This window comes from Pseudopodoces humilis, chromosome 7, assembly GCF_049639895.1.
Source record: "Pseudopodoces humilis isolate 2021_Gansu_Grassland_sample_001 chromosome 7, ASM4963989v1, whole genome shotgun sequence".
NCBI lineage: Eukaryota > Metazoa > Chordata > Aves > Passeriformes > Paridae > Pseudopodoces > Pseudopodoces humilis.
The window spans coordinates 28,199,653-28,221,770 of record NC_142206.1 but is presented as its reverse complement, the minus strand read 5'-3'; the positions used below and the strand labels follow the sequence as shown (position 1 = coordinate 28,221,770).

The following is a 22,118-nucleotide window of genomic DNA, read 5'->3' as shown; positions in this document are numbered from 1 at the left end:
CACCAGGCCAAAGAATAACCTTTTGAACATGGCACAGAAAAGTTGTTTTATGCTGTTCTCCAGTTTCAGCTGGGTTTTTCTGTCTTGCTTCAAGCTCTTCGTTGACACAGCTATAAGTAGTTGAAATACCACTGTCTTCTGATGACTCTCTTATCTCCTGCCACTGACATAGTAGATAGAACTAGTGATGAAAATGTAGTACAGGAATACTAAAAATTGAACCTAAAAATGAAGGTGGCATGATGTGTAGGATGTTTAATGCCCCAATTCTCATGCGTTCTAGCACCTTACATAGTAGAATGAAAAAATTAATCTCATAATTTGGAAATAGTAGAGGAGGAGGCTACATTTACAGCTCGTTACTCCATCTTTTAAATACTTAATTTTCATGTTTTTTATTTTTATTTGGTAAGTGAATCAGAGTCACTCTGTTGTGAAAATCTTTGATACATTCCTGCAGGCATCCTTAGAAAGAAGCATGGAAGGGAAACGCAGTTGCTATGCAGGTTAATAGAGCCAGTGACTAAAGTTTCTGTCTCTACTTCACAGGAAATCCCCTAGTATTCTTGATTTATTAGTGTAGGCACACTTGTGCACATTGAGGATATAGAAATCACCTTTGTCCCTTGATTTTGGAAAAAGTGGAAATAACACTGAGATTTTGAGCTCATGGGAAGACAATTGGAAATAAATGTATGTAATTACATTGGATATACCTGCATGTTTTTTTCTTAAATGGAAGATGAACTTGGAGATTGTTTCACAGTAGATTCTTGTCAGTGTTTCATTACTGACTGACAGTGCCTTACTTTTGTCTTGTATAGTAAAACAATCCAGAAGGGACCCCTATCTTGAAGAGAGATCCATACTCCTAAGATGTCTGTTTTTATTCTAGCTAGTGACTTCATCAGAAGCAGTGCATACTGCACTGCACACCACACAATGTGTTCTCTGGCCACAACTGTAGTTTGTTGATAATGGGAGCTCCTTTAGTGATGAACTTCTTTTTCCCATTTGCTTAAAGAATTTGATACCTTTCTATTGCACATCTTCTGTGGGACATCATGGTGTACTGCTTGGTTTGGTTGTGTACAAAGAGATTATGTCAAGTAATTATTTGACTTAAAAGTCATCTTTGTTACATTAGCCAAAAAAACCCACTTAAAATCCGATGTTCATCCTACCTCTGCTTTATTTTATAGGTTTAACAAGAGGATTCATTATATTCATTTGTTCTACTGATAAGGGTTTTTTTATGCAGAATAGTAGAGTTAGTACTGGTTGAAAACAAAAAAGTTTTTTTAAGGCAGGTGCTTATGAGCCTGAAGTTAGATTTGTAATTATTAACCTGTTAGTTCTTAGATACTTGACATGATGATCTGATCTCAAAAGAAGACATTGAGTTGTTGGCAGTGTGTGACAAACGAGATTGATTAAAAGGATCACTCTGTCACAACTACGGTCTGAGTACACCCAGGAGGAACAAAGAGAATCTTGGTATTTTTCTTACCCAAATCGAGGCTTTTAAAGCCACTTGTAGGAGCTCTGCATTATTGAGTCCCTCAGCTTGTTAGTTATAAACCTCTAACCTGACAACATGGAAGTGTTTGAAATAGACTTAAAAAGGTTCTCAAAGCATCTAAGAATGCAGAAGATTAATTTTTAAGTATTCACTATATGTGAAATGACTTTAACTGCAGAATATATTAGTACAGTACTATCTGCTTACTTATGTTTTGCTTTGAATAGTGATTTGGATAATAAATTACTTATGTTGCCAGTTCATGCATGAAAGTGATGTTTCTTAGTAAAGGCTTGTTGTCTTCCCATTACCAACATGTTTAATTTTGCACAGGTATTTCAAGGTATCTGGTAATTCTGTGTATGCACCAATGGTTTCTCTCTGCTCATTTTCTCCTCTGCTGATTAACTATTGATCATTACCCACAGGAATTATGTGCTAATACAGCCTCTCTGCTGGCAGTTAGGTTGTTGATTTGAAGTCATATTTGTAAGGATCAATACCCTAGAAACACAGCACTTTTCTGCTGCCACTTCTTCTCATTATCAGTCAGCATCTGTTCAGACTGCTCACCAGATTGTTACAGCACTACATATTACCAGCAAGTCACAAACAGTACAGTAATTTGTTACCTGCAGAGTCATTTCCCAGAAATGGAGGTCTGATTTTTTTGGCCTATCTTTATAGAAATTCCTGTATTATCAGTGATAATAAAGATGTGTTTTTACAGTATTTTAAGTACATATTGTAGCTGGTGTGCTGATATGTAACTCAGTTAAGAAATATTTTTTTTTTTAATAGTAGTTTAAATAGTTTTCTTCTTATGAACTTTCCATTGTTTTTCAAACTGGAAGCTAATCTTTGGGTGCACTTGCACTATGTTCACCAGTAGTTCTCATCATTGTTTCTGTTTCTCCATCTTTTACTTAATCTCTGCACTGAGCATTGCCTTCTGTCTTTATGAAGTTCAGTTTAGGTCTGTGTTCTCGATGCTTTTGTTTTCTTCTGTGGATGCACCTAAAAGGATCTCTGACCTTGTTTGAGGAGATGTGAGGTAGGGAGGAGTGTATTACTCTCAATGTGAGTTGGGTTCTGCTGGTGCATCACTGGGGCTGTGGGTTAATGTACTGCAGCAGAAAGTGTATAAAAATAAAAATAGTGTTCATACAATGGAAATAAATGAAACATTTGAATTACTGTTGTGGTTTAACCCCAGCCAGCAGCCAAGCCCTGTGCAGCCGCTCACTCACTCCCTCACCAGTGGATCAGGAAGAGAATTGAGAGGGTAAAAGGTAGAAAACTCATGAGTTGAGATCAAGACAGTTTAATAGGGAAAGCAGAAGCTGTTCACACAAGCAGAGCAAAATGGGGAGTTAACTGAGTGCTTCCCATGGGCAGGCAGGTATTCAACCTTCTCCAGGACAGCAGGGCCTCATCACATGCCGTGGTGACTTGGGAAGACAAACACCATCACTTCAAATGTTCCCCTCTTCCTCCCTCTTCCCCTCACTGTATATACTGAGCATGATGTCACATGGTCTGGAACGTGCCTTTGGTCAGCTGGGGTCACCTGCCCTTGGCTGTGTCACCTCCCAGTCTCCCATGTACCCCCAACTTCCTCGCCAGTGTGGCTGTATGAATAGCAGAAAAGGCCTTGGCTCTGTCTAAGCCCTGCTCAGCAATAACAAAAACATCTCTATGATATTAACGCTCTGTTTAGCACAAATCCAAAACACATCCCATACCAGACACAATGATGACAATTAACCCAGCCAAAATTAGGACAATATACTTTAAAGTAAACATTCTTTTCATATTTTTTTTCTTTTTTCAAATGCTTTAGTAATATAGGACCAATTTATTTACTTTGGGTGCGTAATGTAGATGAAAACACAGTGCTAAATAAGAACTGAGGAATTAAAATTCTCTTCCGTTCCTCAAAATTTTTCTTTCTTAATCTGTCCTTGGAAGGTGAATAGTTTTCACAAAGATTTTGGATGTAACCAGGATTGTTAAAACTTAATTCTCACAGCTGTAATAATTATCGTATTCAGTCCATGAAGTGTAATGAACTCGAGAATTTTAGCATCATGTAGCTGAGATTATTACATGTATTCAAAGGGTATTGCATGATTCCTAGATGCTCTAATCTCTAATATTATTATCTAATATCTAATAATAATTATCTAATATTTAAGTGATAATTTGCAGGAGCAGTGGAAAGAGATCCATTGATTTAATTTTCTTCTGTATTAGCACTAATATAGCATCATCCCAATTTCTTTGCATGTGTCTTTCATGCAGCCCTACATTCTTCTTTTTTTCTCTCACTGCACTTTCCTGTTTTGCTCTCATTCCACGTGTACTCACAACTAAAATATTTTGTCTTGGCGTACTTTGAACTGATGACTTTTCTTCTTGAAGTTAAATAAGATAGAGTTGGTGGGAGTTGATGCAATGACTTTATATGAGTGGGAAGTTATGATACGGATTCTCAAATAACGTGGTTTGAAAAATGGTGATACTGGTCTGTTCCTGATGCCCTCTTTGCACAGTTAATTTAGAATATGTCAGAATCAAAAGCTTCTTCCTTTTTTTCCCCCCCCTTTTTTTTTTTCCTTTTTTCTTTTTTTTTTAATTATCAGTTATACAGTCCTGTTGCATAGTAGCAGTGCACAGCTCTGTAACATCTCCCCCATGTATGCAGATTTTTCAATTTTAGGTAGATACTGTTGATGATCTATAATGTACTTTTCACCTTGAAATCAAAGCTTTCTTTTCTGTTTTAGAAATAAGCTTTTGTAGTAGTTTTATTATTGGCTGTGATAAATGAATGGATAAATAACATTAAGGAAAAGAAGGTATTAGGTTTCTTGTCTTTCCAGGCACATCCTTTTCCTTCACTGTTTATTTTCTTATTATTCAGATCCTCTGACTGCTAAAATAATCCTTGTGCCTTTCCACTCTTCTGTTTTTGATTTGCATCATCTTATTATCTCCCATGGCTTTGTCAAAAGGTTTTCTGTCTGTGAGCTGTGGGTGGAGAGTGCCACTCTAGCTAATTAATGGTAGTTCAGCAAGAGTGGTTTTGTAGACTTGATCTATAAGCAGTAAGGGCAGACCCAAAGTCTCCTTTAGGGGGCAGTTCAGAGAAGGCTTGACTTAAATGCTTGTGTTTTAAGTTTAGTAAAGACAGGGCTTTCAAGGAAAGAGTTTTTTGTTAGAGCAGTTGCTGTGATAGGAAAAGTTCTCAAGCTAGCTTTTAAAATACCCTGGTACATGGTAGTCCTCATGCTCTGATTGCATATACTTACAAATTGCCAAAACATGAAAATGCTTATTTTTTGTAATTTCACAGACAGCCTTGTGAATACCTAATGTATTCACATATTAATGTCTGAGACATTAAACTAGTTATTAAACTAGTATTTTGAAGTCAACCTACTTTTGAGAGTAATTTCTAGCATCCAGAGGCTATACTAACACTCCCCAAACATTTTCTATTATGTTACTTGCCTGTTTCTTTGTTTTCCTATGGGCTGTCCTGACCTAATGATCCCTTTTAAAGGCCATTGCAGTAGAGTAGCATGTGGATTTTGGAAGACAGATTTGCAATACAGAATAGCCAAATTTTTAGCTGAAACTTTGGACCAGTGCAAGTTCTTCAAGTGCTTTGCTCCTGCTATTCATCTGAGATGACAACACAAGACATCTATTCCCTTAAGCTGATTTCTTTTACTAATAAAACTTGGTAATTTCATCTTATGTAAGAACATAGCCAAGAGCAGTTCTGAATCAGGCAAGTGCTGTATCTGTTTGTATGGAAGAGAAAGGTAGGAGCAAACAAATAGCTGCATATCTCATGCTATGTTTTCCTAGTATCTAGGAGTCTGACTGAGGAACTTCCCCAGCTTCATATTGAACTACTTGCACTTGAAACCAATCATGACATTTTTTCTTTATGAACTTACCTGGCCACTTTTTTTAGGCTAAGTTTTGGCATCCAGAAGTCATAATTATGATTTATAACTAATTATGCATTTTTATTGGTTGCTTTATAGAAAATTTCTGTTCCTGCAGTAAGAGAACTATTTGTAATATTTGAGTGGACATGCCATTACTTTCTAGCACTCAAGTTTTCCCCCCCCACTTTCAGAACTTCAAAAACAGACTAAATATTTAAAAATCTGTTCTGTTTCACTGTAGAATTTCTTCCAGTACTTGTTGGGTTTTTTTTTCCTAATAAGAAAGAAAAGATTCACCAAAATCTTATTCCCTCTTCTGAAGTGAACCACTCAAGATTATTAGAAATTTAATGTGTTTCATTTCAGAGATTTTCAACTAGAAAGAGTGCTTATCCTCAGTGGAAATTCTGGCAAGTCTGTATTAACATACAGGGAACCAGAAACTGCTCTAAGAACTTTACTTGGAAGTAAACCAAATATTTTCATTATAAAAGTTAATGTTTTGAAGCATTTCTATAATCTTTGGAATCCATGCTTATTAGGCAGTTTTAAAGCTGTGATCTTATTTTGAGCCATGTCTCACTACTTCAAAAATTGACTCACTGAATTTGGTAAATGTTGTCATTCATGTCATGTCATTCATGGTTGTCATGAGGTACAAAGTAGTGAAAAAAAGAAGTATTTGTAGATTTAGCCATACAGTGTTTTTAGGTGTAGCAACTTTTTTTTGTGTGTGTGCAACCAGGTCCAAATAGACTCCTCTGCTCTAATCTCATTGTTGTGTTCGTGGTAGGCTTGAAGAATAGAGTTGATTTCCTGAGGATTTCAATGCAAATTGAGCTGATGGGGTCATTTTTTTTGTAATTTGTAAATTTTGTAGTTTTTTTCCTTTCCCCACAACCCTTCTCCAAACATATATATATGCACATAAAACAGGTTAATTATATTGGCATCTTTCTGTAAAATCCTAGAGACTTAAAGTCATGTAATTACTGAAGCAGATTTCTTTAGTGGGAGGATAACGTTTTGCATTATGATGAAAACTGAGTAGTGCTAGCATTAGACTGTTCACTGAATCAGCTGCTGAAATTGTCACAACCAACCATTTTTCTGAAAGCTTTTTGCTAGAAAAAACTCCATGTTGCAGTATAGAAAGATGAGTTCTTTTAACGGTGATGGGGTCACTGAGCAGAATTTCTCAATGGAAGGAGGTACAAAATCATCTAGTCTTTAAAGGGTGAAATCAAGACCAAATTTATCTTGAAATTTGACAAGCAGATTGGGAAGCACAGGTACGATCCCTTTCTGGTCAGAAATCCTGCAGAGAAATTATAAACTATGCTTCACAATTGCTGATATTTTCAGCAGTTTTCACATAGTGATCTGACTAACAGAAAATATTGATAAAATCCCTATTTTGGAGTAATAGAACAGTAGACATAAAACCAAAAAAGAAACTGCGCATGCTTAAGAAAATGCAGTCCTGAGAATCAAAAAAGGCACATTTGGCTTCAGAGTAGTGTTTGTATTCCTAACTACTCCTTGGAACTCCGAGGAGGGCCTTCAGCTTGTGAGCAGGAGATATGTGGCTCCAGCTGATGCAATTGGAATAATATTGACTTTCACATGAGCAGGAAGGTGCATTAACCTTCAAAGTCTGCTTTTTGGGGAGGATCTGCAAGGACTTGGGGGTTGCAGGGTCAAGTGGAGCTGAGGAGTCACCATATTCAGCATGAGGAGGAGCTGCAGCCTTTTTACTGATGGAGAGTTCAAAGAGGTTCCTGTGGTTTATAGCTGGCTGTCATGGCTTCTACAAAGTCACGGGTGGCCAGACAAAGTCATCCCCCACACACTGACAGCAAGGGTGAAAACTGGTACAAGAATGATATTTCCTTTTTTCAGGAAGGGTTAAGGAATGTTCTTGCTGAACTGTTATCAACGTGATTTTATATAATGAACCATAATCAGAAATAGTATGCAAGCCTGATTAAGGCTGTTGATGCAGTGAAACAGGAATACACCCACACATGTACTTTCTGTAGGTAATTTACTTTTGAAGGTTTAGTATTGGAATTTAAATGATTTCAAATCTGTTTTCATTTTATAAAATGTTTTTCATGCATGTGAACCAGGAACAGATGTAGATATTTCCTTTTACTGACCATGACTGGAGAAAAAAAATCACATAAGGCAAAAAGACTTTTCAATAATACTTCCTTAGATTATAATGAAAAAACCTCAAGTAGACATGCTTGGACTATGTTTGGGATGTTTGGCTGGAGGCTTATTTTTGTGGTATCTGAGTTGTTGCAGCCCAACTTAGAGAAAAGAGAATAAATCTTGTAGGGAGTAATTTGGGTTGTGGATTAGAAACGCAGTTGATAAAAGACCTGTGTGAACAGATGGGCAGGTCAAACACACACAAGTTTTACTTACTCTTTGAGACAACTGGTAGTATCCAACCATCCATCTAAATTCTCTTCTTAGGTTTAAAGATATATGGATGATGTGCCAGTACTGCTGGCATATGTGTGCTTGTAATAGACTGATTCTTATTTAAATTGCAAAGTGTGTTTTTAGATGTCGCTGCCACCTTGCTTGCTCTTCTCAGTTTGTATCCTGATTTGCCAGCTTGACTGTCTGGATTCATGACTTGAATTGCTTATTTGCTTCTCCCTGGTATTGCAATTTGGTGTAGGTTGCTTCACACAATGAGCTGTGCACAGACTTTCACGATCACTCCTAAGGAGTTGATGTAGGTGGCCAGGTAGGTGTTATTTTCTTGTTGTAGCTGGTGGAGATAACTCTCTGCCCTCAGTGACTGGTATGGCTGAATTTAAAATTTAAAATATGGCTGTCCACTTGGATGCTCTCAGTTGCTTTGACCATATAGTCTGTGGTAGGACTGTAGAACATAATGTACCTACATCATCAGACCTAAGGGTCTCATCTACATGTTGGTCACTGCTGAAAGAATTTCTAAGTAACCTTTCTTGGTTTTCTGTGTATGAGGAGTTCTTCTGTTTCAGTCCTGTGAAATCCAGCCTGAACACCCACTCGTAGCACAGCACTCACAAGAAATGAATCAACTGAAATATTTATATCTACCTTTATTATTTTCTAAACCATAAATGTTTCAATCATGCAGGATGCAGATTTCTGCTGAGTAACTGCATGTTTTCACAGGTAGGTTTTTGTCCCTTTCTACCTTGTTTTATTCATCATTACTAGTAGTTGAAATATTTTAGATGTAGAATAATAGCTTGTGTACTACCAGTCTGACTTTTGCCTCATGTTTTTGTGTACATTCCCATATGGAAAAGGAGAATGACATTGTAATGTTTGTTCATTTAGCAGAGTACAAGGTTTCTGTAATTGCACACTGTTCCCTGCTAGGTTTTTGGAGCTATTTGCAGGTTTATATGTCATTCTTTTGCGTTTCACACTGAAAGCTTCAGACATCCTTTGCAGTTTTTGAGGTGGTATCAGTAATGGATGTAACACACTCATCTTTGTCACCTGCTGATAGAACACCTAGTGCTTTTAAATTCCTGTCAGTTGTTTGCTGTCAGTTGTATGGTCCCATCCATGTTTTTCTGATGTATTTTCATGCCCCAAAAACTGGTGAAGTCTTACTTAAAGTGGTGTTTTATTTAGTCTTAATTTTAAATTACATTTTAAAGGAAAATTAACAAAAAAAGGTATATGCTATCCTGTGTGGAGGTTGAACTCTTTATTCCTTTGTATTTATGAATATGGTATTTTGGAAAATACATGTGTAATGCATATATTTGGGAAATAAATGTGGTTGTCAAGGACAAAAAGCTTTTTTTATGTATTTTGTCAAAAACAGGAAAGTGAATTATCCCCAGGGATCTCTGATGTCATGCCTGTTATGTTATACAAGAGTTAGAGAAGCCTGAGATCTTTTTTTTTTTTTTTTCATTCTGTTGGATTTATGGTTCCTCATAAGGTTAGATTTACACAGTATGCATGTCAAATGGTAATTTAAGATGGTTTTCTTTTTCGGTCTGTGGAATGACCCCATCTTTAACTCTGAATGAAACCAAACTAGTAAATAAACGTCTTACTTGGACAAAGACCACAGCCTTTTTAGTTTAGGAGGATCTGTTACATTGGAGGACTGGGAGGGATTGCCATAAGGACTGCTCTAAAAATAGGTGACTTACTGAATCTGTTGCCATGCCTTCTATGTGAACAGTTTAATTGTCTAAAGAAAAACATAATTTCATTTGCTTGTCATGTTTTTCTGCTTGTATGGATAAAGTAGGCTTCAGAAAACACAAAAGATGGTTCCAAAAAGCAGACTGCACCCCACTTTGGGGTGGAGTATATGGGAGAAATGCAGCATGCAGTAATCCATCTATATCACTCTTAACAGTGCTCTAGATGGTTGCTAGTGGCAGTCATTTTAGGATCCTTTGCAAATTAATAGGTAACTGATTTTGAAGCCTATTTCAGTGTTCCACTGAAAGGAGACCAGAGTTTGGCTTGCATGGGATTGCGTATTTGTGAGTTAAATGATTGCAGGCAAAGTACGAAGCTGATGATAGAAGAGAAAAATGAAAATAATGGAAAACATAACAAAAGTGAAGAGCTGCTGAAAATTATTCTTGCTTTCTTATAAAATCTGTTGATTACTAATTTTTTGATTTGTCTTGAGATATTTTGTCTAAATAAACAGTTAACTTTTTTCTTTAAACCCTTTGTTTTAGCCTACTTTTATTAGGGGGAATTTATTTTTACTTTTTGTTTATCTGCACTTTTAGATCAAGGTCTTTGCACTGATATACCAGTATGATTTCAAGCACTCAGCAGTATAGTAATACAAAACTTGCAATTGAAAGAAGATAAATGTGAATATTGATGAAAAAATATTACTCAGTTTTTAGATTTTTTTCCCAAAAGAATTTGTAGTGGAAGGCTATGGAGGGTTCAACTGAGTGCATTTCTGTTTGAATGCTGCAGTTATTTACAATCAGGAATAAATAAAAAAAAAATTCAAATTTTTGCTACAAATTACTGTCTTTTTAATTGACTTCCTTTCTTGGTGTTGCACACTTGATTGCATGTGGCAGTCACTTGAAATGTAAACTGTTGTACTTCTTGGAAGGATTGTTTGAGAATTACATGCTTTCTTACCTGTTCAAACATGTGAACTGTTAAAATAATCTCTCTGTTGCTTTCTGTAGCCCTTGTACGACTTTATAGTCTGGACTGTAATTTTCAATATAATTATTTTGTGCTGTCTTTACTTGGCTAAAGTTCAAATAATCTGAGTACCTAAAAGATTCATGCTGCAGGGCATATTCCAGGTTATTAGAGTCAAAATTTCCTGTAGAAATATACAATGAACGTTTGATGGGTTTAGCTTTAATTTCGTTTTCTTTATATAGCAGTAGTGAATGCAGTTCATTAACCATGTTTACTTGTGTAAAACAGTAGTAATTGTGGGAAGTCTTTAAATGACATGGGGTTAATTACCATGTTATATTTAAGTACTTCTGTCTAGAGAAGCTTTGGAAAGGTAACGTTAACATATTGTGTATAAATATATGTAGATGTATGTATACAAAATAAACATATATATATATTGTTTATATGTATATATTGCTACACACAAAAACAAAACATGTATTTTAGGAGGATATACTTGAACTCTGTGTTAAAGTCTTTGTCATAAAAGAATACCATTTAGGTAGTTCAACTGACATTCTTAGTAGGTTATTTGAGGGGGGAGGAAAGCCCTTTCTTGGGTGTGTACTTTTAAATGTTATATTTCAGTAGTAGCTTAAACTTGTTTTTCACTTTGCAAACATAGTGTTTGGTTTTATCTGTGGAACTTCCAGTTGCCTTTTTTTTTATTTATTTTTAATACACTGGAACTGTAATAGATTCAAGTAATGATCTACTTGGTATTTTCACATTAGCTGATAAAGAAGCTGATAAATTGATTGAACACTTATTATGAGATACTCGGATGTCTTTTGAATAGCTTTTATTGAGGGAGCAAATTGAGGTCTGAAATTCCAGATTGATGGAGTTTGTTCTATCCTGTTGAGGGCCGGGGCCAAAAAGGCTGCATGGCAGAGGATCCCAGGGTTGAGAAGGAAGGATTGTGCAGGGTGATTGCCAAAAATGCCAGCAGCTTAGAGTGACAGGAGACCATGTGAGACTGGCTGCTGAAGGGGCCTGGGATGTAAGCAAAGGAGTGCTGGTGAGGCAGGAATTGATGGACACCTCTGGTGTGGATGTCTGGTAATAATCCCTCTGCTCGTAATTCTCCTGTCCAGCACCGCAGCACTTCCTTCAAAGCAGGAGCAGCAGTTGCAAAAGCACCTTCAGAAATGTGTGTGAATGTGGAAGGCTCTCTAGATGATTAATATCAGGGTTGCGGAAACAAAGCCTATTAATTTTAGGTAAATTTTAAGTTTTGCTCCTGAAAACCTGCTTTTGTTTCTCCCTTAAACACATGACTTCGTGATCGGCCAGCCTATGGAGAAATAGTGTTTTGTGGAGGTTTGAGAGCTTGGATGACTTTAATGAAGGCATCAGAATTGCATCCTTGCAATTCTTCTACCAAATCATTAATTTAGAGAGAAGCAACTGCAGTGATAGAGTAAAGGAAAATTAATGGTGTTGAGGAAAAGATCTTAAATGCTAGCAAAATTATGGGCTTATGTTTTTTTAATAATCCTTTTATCAAATTAATGACACAGACTGTTAAAAGAAAAGTTATATTAGTTTTGAGTTGCACTCCAGACTACTTAGAAGCAATTGGAATTTTAGAGATAGTAGGTTAAATACCCTCTTTCCCCCTCTTCCAAGCTGAGGTCTCGCTTAACTCTGATGTTTGTGGCATGTCATGAGATCTGGTGATGACTGTGTACTGGTTTGCTAAGTGTGGCCAGCATGAACAGAGCCAGTGGACCACAGGCTAAGTTCTATCACTGCTCTTGTACCAAAGATATGCTGGAAACAAATCATGGCCGCGCTGGAGGAGAAAGGACTTTTATGGGCCTTTCTGCTATGTAAATATGAGCAAGGATGCAAGCTTCAGCAAAGGGCATCCTTGGTACTTACTGGACTTTGTAGGTCTTACACTGAACTATACCAAAGTATCAGCATGTTTTGGGGGAGGTTGTTTCCTAGTCTGGGTGGATTTTTTTGTGGTTTTTTTTTTGGTGGGGTTTTTTTTGTTTGTTTGGGGGTTTTTTGGGGATTTTTTTTGTGGCTCTTCATAGGTCAGATTGTCACAGTATCAGATATTACTCACTGATTAACTCAGACACTTGTCAGTAAAGCAACTTTTTATAAGAGTCCACACACCAGGAAGAACAGTCTGTTTCTGGAACCATTACCCAGGAATGCAGTATAGCAAAATATAAAATATTATAAAATAAATAAAATATATAAAATATGAAAACTGAGACATAAACAGAGAAGACGCACCTCTTCAAAATAAGGAAAGGGAGGGATATAAATGAAGCTACTTTGTAGTTGGTAAAAATTTGCTTTCTTGAGAGATGGTATCTGTGAGCTGGAATAATTTCCTCTCATGTTGCCACTGATGTAGACTTGTTTCCTAGAGAGCAAGCACTCCTTTCAAAAGTAAATTGTTGTTAACAATTTTGTTCCAGGAATAGCATACAGTAAGACTTATCATCTCTCTTTTAGATCCTGTAAATTAGCTTCCAGGAAAGGGATTCTACACTTAATTAACTAGATGAGTGACATTGGGACCAAAATGGAACATGATTGTTGAAGTAGGAATGACCAGGTGCAGTCCTTTTCTCACTCTTCCCTTCTGTCTCAGTTAAAAGGAGTTTTAAAGTATTTGTTTCAGCAACAGTTACTTGTACACTTGAGAATTGTGATATCCATGTCTTGATTAATACGTATGAAATGGATGTGAAAACAGAGGATGCAGTTCTGGCTTTGAGAAATTGTTGTATTTGCATGGTGAATAATGAGTAGGAAATCATAACGGAGCAAAATATGCTGAAGTGCACAGGTGGGAGATTAATGTCCCCTGTGTTGCTATATCTGTCTCAGTTTGATAGCTTTTATTATGCTTCATTTACCATCCTGTTATGTCATGAGCATTTACCACTGACTGCAGGAGATTATGATTATTGAGTGTGACTTCATGGTCTTGTGCACAGGGAGGCCAGCTGGTTCACTGTGCTCTGAGCCAGCTGATGGTTTACAACCATGGTTACCAGGGCTCAAGACCTGGGGGAGCAAATTTTGCTGAATGCCACAGTGGATGTGCTCAACTCAGCACCCTTTTCTAGTGACTGCGTCTCCTCTGGGTGTTCGTGAAAGCTGAGCGAGCTTGGCTTTGTCTGTCTATACTGCAAGAGTGCAGAAGCTGGTGGTAGTGACTCACAGTAATTACTGTAACATCCTAAAATCGATGTAACCTTGCCCAGGTTCATGTGTATTTGCATCAACTACTTCAGAGGAGAATGAAGCTAAGAATAAAAAAGTGCTAAATCCTAGCAGATCAGAGCGGGTGATTATGGTGTGTATGGCAACAGATGGCAGCCAGTGTCCTCAGAGCAAAGGTTTTCTTCTGATGGTTGGGGGTGCAAGGAAACATTCAGAGAAGAAGGCAGAAGCACAGACCTGCTGACATATGAATCAGTGAACAAATTTTATAGACATAAATTTGTGGAGGGAAAAGAAAGGGAGGTTGAAGGAATTTTTCTGTCTATGCAGAGCTGACAGTTATCACTAACTCAGGTGACACAAAGCCAGCAATTCTGCTAAATTTGAAAAAAAAATAAAACTGGTAAGTTGGTAGAATACCAAACACAATTCTTCAAAGAGATTTTCAGTTGGTAAAAACTTCCTCAGAAGGATGAACCTTTTAGCTTTCCTGCAATTACAATGATGAAAGTAATCCTGGGAAGAAAAGGGTGAAGTTAATAATAGGTAACCAGATAAAGTATTTCAAAAGGCTAAATTGAATTTTTTTGCCTCTGAGGAATTAATTTTATGCAATTAGACATTATTTTGTACATATAATATCTTAAGTGGCTGATAAATTAATATTCCCTCCTGGGATTTGTTCTAATTCAGGTAAGAGTTTGTGACACAAATAGATAATCTTTCATATATAAAATATTTTTCCTTGCTCTCATTTAATTTTTTCTAGCTTTAGAGGAGCTTCTAGTTTTCAGGGGCTTATGCTGGTGCCATTTCTTTCCCAGTAGAAGTTAGCAAGGGTTGCTGTCAGTAATGTGTGTGTTGTTGCACTGCATTTCCTAAATTGACTGTATTTAGGAAACCCCATGGAACAGGGAAGATTTCAATTAAGTTTTTCACAACTGTTTGCTGTAAAATGTTATTCTGATATTCTTATCCTACAGTTTTGGCGATTTTAAAGTGTCCCTGGCAATATGTTGCATTTACCACCCTCTACTACTATGTTTTACTGTTTGGACTGGAGCAGGTGTGTAGTATGGAGGCTTGGCAAAAGTGAGACTTTGCTAGAAGTTGAAACTGATTCACTCATTTCTGAATTTTTAATTTTAAAATGCCACTTTTTAATGAGGGCTGATGGAGAAGTACGAAGTCCTTCCTTCAGAACATTTTGAATCATGAATAATTTGGTGCCCACAAATCTATCTCTGTCAACATCAGACTATTAGGATCATTAGCACCCGTGATTCCGTAATCTGGAGGCTTATAATGTTCTCAGCAGGTAAGATAAGAGTAATTGCTGAATCTTGTCAAGTAAGACTCAGTTGTGGGTAAAGTCACTACTTAGCAGGGAAAAAGAGCATGATTCCACATAAAATAAAGGCAGGAAAAACTGTAATAAAAGGTCTCTGAATTGATGAGTCAGGTGTGAGCTCCTTTTCTCCATTCACCTTAACAAGTCGTTGAATTTTCTGTGTCTAACGATCCAAGATAGAAACTGATTACTGTGCAGTAGTTTGAGGTTTTTTTGCTCTCCTGAACTGATTTGAGCAAGATAATACTTCTTGAGCAACTACTTGTGCTTGTTGCTTTATATTCCAGAGGTATCTAGATGAAATCTTTACTGGTAGGTCTTCATTTTTCTGGGTGTTTGACTTCAGGCATGACAAGTCAGAAATCAAGATCCTTGACTTCCTTGCCTTTTAAGAATGATAGTCTGCAAAAGCGTTTTCCAGTTCATGTACATGGTCCTTTTAAGTTTTATAAGAGTGGTTCTTTGTCCTACACCTAAAACTTTGGCTTTGGAGGAGGCAGCAAAGTGATTTATAAAGGTATAAATAGAAAGCAAAAGAATGAAGATAGGTTTGTGCTCATTTTGAGCTGAGATTAGATACTTAGTCATCTGGTACTGGTAAAAACCTAAGAATAAAATTTGTCCTAAGGATCTGAGACCCATTTTGAACAGATACTTGGACTGCTTTTCTAATTTTTGTATGCAATCTGATAAGCAGATAATTGGTTTTCTGATTATTCTCTTAACTTTCTATTCAGGTTTTTAATTTATATAATCAGTACTAAATTTCCATGTGCCCTTTCTGTAGTTTTTGTATCTGGTTTTCATTTATAGCTTTTTATATGTAGCTGTTCATCTGATTATTTTGTTGGCTTCCTTAGTAAGTTGAGATGAATTGAAAAAGGGTACGTTTTTGTGGTTATGCAAGTTTGTCCTCACCATATTCTGTGCACATACATATTTGTAGCTCTACCTGAAGTTCTAGTTTCTTTCTATATTGAAATAGTAACAAAGTAGGAATTGTTACTCTTCACAAATGCTGCTCTTGGTTTTAGAAGTAGGTACTGTACTGCCTATCTTGTAATTGTAACTAATTGTCATAGATTACATATTCTTTGTTAGCAATTTTGCTGCTTATTAAGTTATGGCAGGTTTTTCAGTTCAAAATAACACCTGTTACTGGTAACTAATGGTGATTGAAATCAAGTGGGATTTGTTCTATCTCTGATGCTGTCATGTTTTGCAAATAATGAATATGAAAAAAAGTTAAAGTACAGACTGCTGTTATTGTTTATTTTCATAAAAGCTGATAACCAGTGTACCCAGGACCTGTGCTTTAGGAGTTTTTAATGTTATCAAATGTAATGTTTTCACTTTATTTTGATTGGAGCTAATCAAACCTTTTACACCAGATTGTTACATCTCAAGTTAGACACCAGGCTGGAAAGGTCTAGAGAAATAAACATGGACAGGTGGTTGCAGTCTCCAAAATATTTGACTTAATAGTGAGTTAATTCATATAGACACAGTCAAAGGTGGAGTTCATTTCTTCAGAGTATTATACTAACTATTACCATAATCATTTATGGCCTGTATTCCAGCTGCTACGGCAGATGAAGGAGAACAGCTGCAAAAACCTGCAGAACATGAAACAGCTGGTCCCCAGAGCGAGACATCCATAAAGCTGAGTCAGGAACAGAGAATTTCCTTTGGAAAATACACTGTGTGGTCATGTAACTAATGACAAAAAAAAACCATGTATACAGCAGGTCAAGAATAAGTTGCATAGACCACTTAGTTATATTTTTTCATATGATTATAGATATGTTTGTGTATCTACATCCTTACTTAGGATTGTTACCCTGAAAATTTTTAAAGGAAAAAAAATATAACTTGGGTAGTAGGGAGAGCTGGTGGTGTTTGAATGCTTATATGGTCAACACCAAACCTGGGAATTTTTGGAGTTGCTATGTGAACTTATGCCCTTAAGGTAATGAGAAACCTGTACTACTAGGTTATCTGTTTCGGTAAAACAGCATTTATGGGGGGGTGGGAGGAGGTGTATACTTTGCGTTCAGAGATACTGATGGTGGAAGGGGAACAGAGTGGGACAAATCTTGTCTTTCACTGCAGACTGTGAAGAGGAGCTTGTGGTAGTGGATGCTTGTACTTCTGCATGTTTCATGTTCAACTCTCAGTTTGGGTTTTCCTTTGTGATGTCTTTTAGCCAGGCATTCTTCTGCCCTAAATCCTTACCAGTTTTCATTCTACTTTCCTTCTGTCCTGCCTATAAAAACAAGCCTGTGTAGATCTTTAGGAAGTGCTATGAAGTGTTGCCATTTCATAGAGTTTAATAGTGCTTAAACACTCTTTGATAGGCACTGTTGAAAAGTATCAGCAGAAGATTAGGCTCTATCATGGCACACAGTGTTTGCATTTTTGCTTCCTTGCTCTGATGGTGCACAAAGTTGTTTCACCAGCCTGATTAGATCTTAGGCTGAAGAGCGTTTGAAAATTGTAAAAAGTTATAGCTGAATATTCAGTAGTTTTGCAACAGCAGCATGGGTAGACTGCCTTTCTAAAGTTATTCTGATTATTTAACTAGAAAAAACCCTGTTATTTCAGCAGTATTATTGACAGCACAAAGTTGAGTGCTGCAGCTGACACGGCAGAAGGAAGGGATGCCGTCTAGGTGATGACATTGACAAGCTGAAAGAGTGGGTCTGTGAGAACCTAATGAGGTTCAACAGGTCCAGGTGCAAGGTGCTGCACCTGGGTCAGGACAATCCTAGACATGAGTATAGACCAGGAAATGAACTTTTTGAGAGTAGCCCTGTGGAGAAGGACTTAGGGATGCTGCTGGACAAAAAGCTGTACGGAAGTCAACAATGCTGCAAGTGCAGAAATCCAACTGTACCCTGGGCTGCATCAAATGCAGCGGGGCCAGGGAGGTTGGTCTCCCCTGTGTTCTGTCCTTGTTAGACCCCACCTGGAATAGTGTGTTTGGGTCTGGATTCTTCAGGAAAAGAAACATGCGGAACTGTTAGAGCAGCTCCAGAGAAAGGCCATGAAGATAAGAGGGCTTGAGCAATTCTTCTAAGAAGACAGATGGAGAGAGCTGGGATTGTTCAGCCTGGAGAAGAGAAGGCTGTGAGGAGACCTTACTGCAGCCTTCCAGTACTTAAAGAGGGCTTTGAAAAAGAGAGGGATTTTTTACCTGAGGAGATAGTGATAGCACGAGGGGCTAAGAACTAGAACAGTTTTAAACTAAAAATACGAACAATTTAGATTAAATGGTATAAAATTCTTTCCTGTGAGGGTGGTGAGGTACTAGAATAGGCTGCCCAGAGAAGTTATGGATGGGCCATCCCTGGAGGTGTTCAAGACCTGATCTAATGGGTGGCATCCCTGCCTGTGGCAGGGGTGTTGGAGCTGGGTGATCTTTAAGGTCCCTTCTAACTCAAACCATTCCATGATTCTAAGATTGTAGCAGCCTTACAAGGAGAAGAGCTGTGTTTATGTAAATGGCTGTGCAAATACAGTAGTACCCTGGGTGACTCGCACTGTTCTTGTTATGTGTGATGCAGTCAGCTTGCATTTTAAGTATTCCTTATGTGTTGAGTTTTATATTAAGAACAGCTATTTTAAAGAGGTGCTTTATATGGCAAGTGAACTTTAAACATGCTGCCTTTGGAGGCAGAAAGTGCCCTGGCTTGGTATTTAATTAGTGTGGTGCAAAGTACTGTAGTTCTGAGGCTGCAGAAAGTGCTGGTTTCCCTGGAAGCATTAGAAAGCCTTGATTTTAGACAATACTCTATTGTCAATGCAGTGCTGGTTCAGCAGCATCTCTGCACACATTTGGCAAATATTTAAAGGACACATTTTGTGTGATTGGTTCAGCCTTTGAAAATTATTAACTACTTTGTGTTAAAGTATGTACACAGCAATGCAAGATTTTATCTTGACAATCCCATGCTTTTGTCTTCTACCAGCAAAGGATATATATGTGGATTATGGTTTTTTAACTCCTCAAAGGGCAGTGTACTAAAGGCTTTGTAATTGCTTCTTTACTGATGAGGTATGGGAAAGCATTTAATTTCTGTGACTTTGTGAAGCTAGAATAATACAGTAGCTATGGTAGACAAAATTTTATTAGCCAGGGAAATAAATGAAACTTTTCTTATCAAGTTACTTCAAAGTGTGTGTTTCCATTTAGCTTTAACCTTTTTACATGTTGTAAACTCTGGTCAGAGCTAATACATGCTTTCTGGACTATGCAGCTGATCTGCAAATAAGGCTGTGCAAAGCACAGAATAAATGTTCTTGACAGCCATCTTAGATCTTTTACAATTTTGTACACTTTTTGCTGATTAGCTTCCTTTTTTTTTAGTTAACATATCAGATATTTACATTAATGGGAAAGTTGAATAGGTAGTGTTAATAGCTAATAGCAACCGAGGATGTGTGACTTGTAAATGGTAAATCTTTAAATGTTTATAAATATTGGAGTCCTGATTTGTCTCTTGTACAATTTCTCTGGGAAATGTATGCTGTATGTATCCTTAGCTGGGAAGCTCCATACTTGTGCTTTGTAACACTGTTCAGTAACCCAACTAAAAAGTACCACTAATCAATTCAGAAGGAAAAAATTGTATTTGTTGGAATCAGAAGCCAGAATTATTTTTTCAGAAGACAACCCAACAATATCTAGAAAACTCCTCACTGCCATGTTACACAGCACTGCATTTTTGAGATGATGATCAATGTGATTTAAAAACATGTTTGTTAAAAATACTAATTAAGTATAATAATTACCTTGATAGTATCAGTTACCAAAAAAGTTCTGTATTAAAGAATTAATGATTTTCTCTCTTTTTTTCTGTTCTAGGCTTAAGAGAAGCATAAGCGATTCAATTACAACTCTGACATTTTGGACCACGAGTGATGTTAAAACTATTTGAATGTATTGGAGCATGGCTACTTCTTAAAATGCAGAAATTAAAGGAAATTACTGCTTATCAAAACCTACTAAATATCTGAATTTTCTAGACATCCTGCATTTAACTGTGTCCTTAAATGTCCATGATTAAGATCTCATGCAACCATTGTATATTTTGGAGAGTATTCTCCAGAAGAGAACTGTGCATTTAAAAAGCAGAAATGACTGTGTTTTTTCTTGGAACTTACTAAGGTTGAACATACTGAAAGACCATGACCAGCTTGAAGCGGTCCCAGACCGAAAGGGCTGTTGCCACTGGGGTATCAGTTGGGACAGATGGCACCTCAAAAGTCCACTCGGATGACTTCTACATGAGACGCTTTAGGTCACAGAATGGCAGTTTAGGATCTGCGGTCATGGCACCAGTTGGACCTCCTCGCAATGAGAGCTCCCACCATGTTACCTCTACCCCTGGAGTCCCTAAAATGGGGGTCAGGGCAAGGATTGCTGATTGGCCCCCAAGAAAGGAGAACATCAAGGAGACAACCAGATCTAGTCAAGATATTGAAACATCAAGTTGCCTTGACAGCATGTCTTCTAAAAGCAGTCCTGGGAGTCAGGGAAGCTCTGTTAACCTCAATGCTGGTGATTCTGTCATGTTAAAGAGCATCCAGAGCACACTTAAAAACAAGACCAGACAATCTGAGAATCTAGACTCCAGGTTTCTTACACCCGATGGCTATCCCAGTTCCCCAAGGAAAGCTCTTCGCAGAATACGACAGCGCAGCAACAGCGACATCACCATAAGTGAGCTTGATGTGGATAGTTTTGATGAATGTATTTCACCCACTTTTAAATCTGGACCATCTCTGCACAGAGAGTATGGCAGCACATCTTCCATAGATAAGCAGGGAACTTCAGGGGAAAGTTTTTTTGACTTATTGAAGGGCTATAAAGATGAAAAGTCTGACCAGAGAAGCCCAGGCTCAACTAAACTTGGTGAGCTTCTGATTGCCAGTGGAAGCAAGGGTTCAGGATTCTCTCTAGATGTGATAGATGGACCTATCACTCAAAGGGAAAACCTGAGACTCTTTAAGGAGAGGGAGAAGCCACTCAAGAGACGCTCAAAATCAGAGACAGGAGATTCATCTATTTTTCGTAAGCTGCGCAATGCCAAAGGTGAAGGGGAACTTGGGAAGTCTTCAGATCTTGAAGATAACAGGTCAGAAGATAGCATTAAGCCTTGGACTTGTCCGAAGTGTTTTGCTCATTATGATGTACAGAGTATTTTATTTGATTTAAATGAAGCAGCAATCAACAGGCATAATGTTATTAAAAGAAGGAACACAACGACAGGTGCATCTGCTGCTGCTGTAGCATCACTTGTCTCTGGACCCTTGTCCCATTCTGCAAGTTTCAATTCTCCAATGGGCAGCACTGAAGACCTGAATTCAAAAGGAAGTCTCAATATGGATCAGGGGGATGATAAAAGCAATGAACTAGTGATGAGTTGTCCTTATTTTCGTAATGAGATTGGTGGGGAAGGGGAAAGGAAGATCAGCCTTTCCAAATCTAATTCAGGTTCCTTCAGTGGGTGTGAAAGTGCCTCATTTGAGTCGACTCTGAGTTCTCATTGCACAAATGCTGGAGTTGCAGTTCTGGAAGTTCCCAAGGAGAATCTGATTTTACATCTGGACAGAGTGAAAAGATACATCGTTGAACACGTAGACCTTGGTGCATATTATTATAGAAAATTCTTCTACCAGAAAGGTAGGTAAATTTTATTTCTCCCTGAGTTTGAAGAATGGTTTTTTTGTTTTCCAAACATGCAAAATTCAGTTGATACTTAATAGTATTTGCAAGAATTAGGGATTTTTTTAGTATGGCGTGTTTTACTGATGGTATGTGCTATATCTAACAGTCTTTCAGATTGTTGGACTATAAAAA

General features: G+C 37.4%; 1 protein-coding gene across 4 annotated transcripts in view; it reads left to right on the top strand.

Moving 5' to 3' along the window:
• The window catches only part of SIPA1L1 (signal induced proliferation associated 1 like 1), a 199,121-nt gene that overhangs the window by 108,912 nt on the left and 68,091 nt on the right, over positions 1-22,118 (top strand). For all 4 annotated transcript variants that reach the window (XM_014252045.2, XM_014252044.2, XM_088057235.1 and 1 more), the window contains one exon: positions 20,121-21,941. In XM_014252045.2, coding sequence (XP_014107520.1) covers positions 20,444-21,941 — 1,498 coding nt within the window. In that variant the 5' untranslated portion in view covers positions 20,121-20,443. The remainder of the gene's footprint in view (positions 1-20,120; positions 21,942-22,118) is intronic.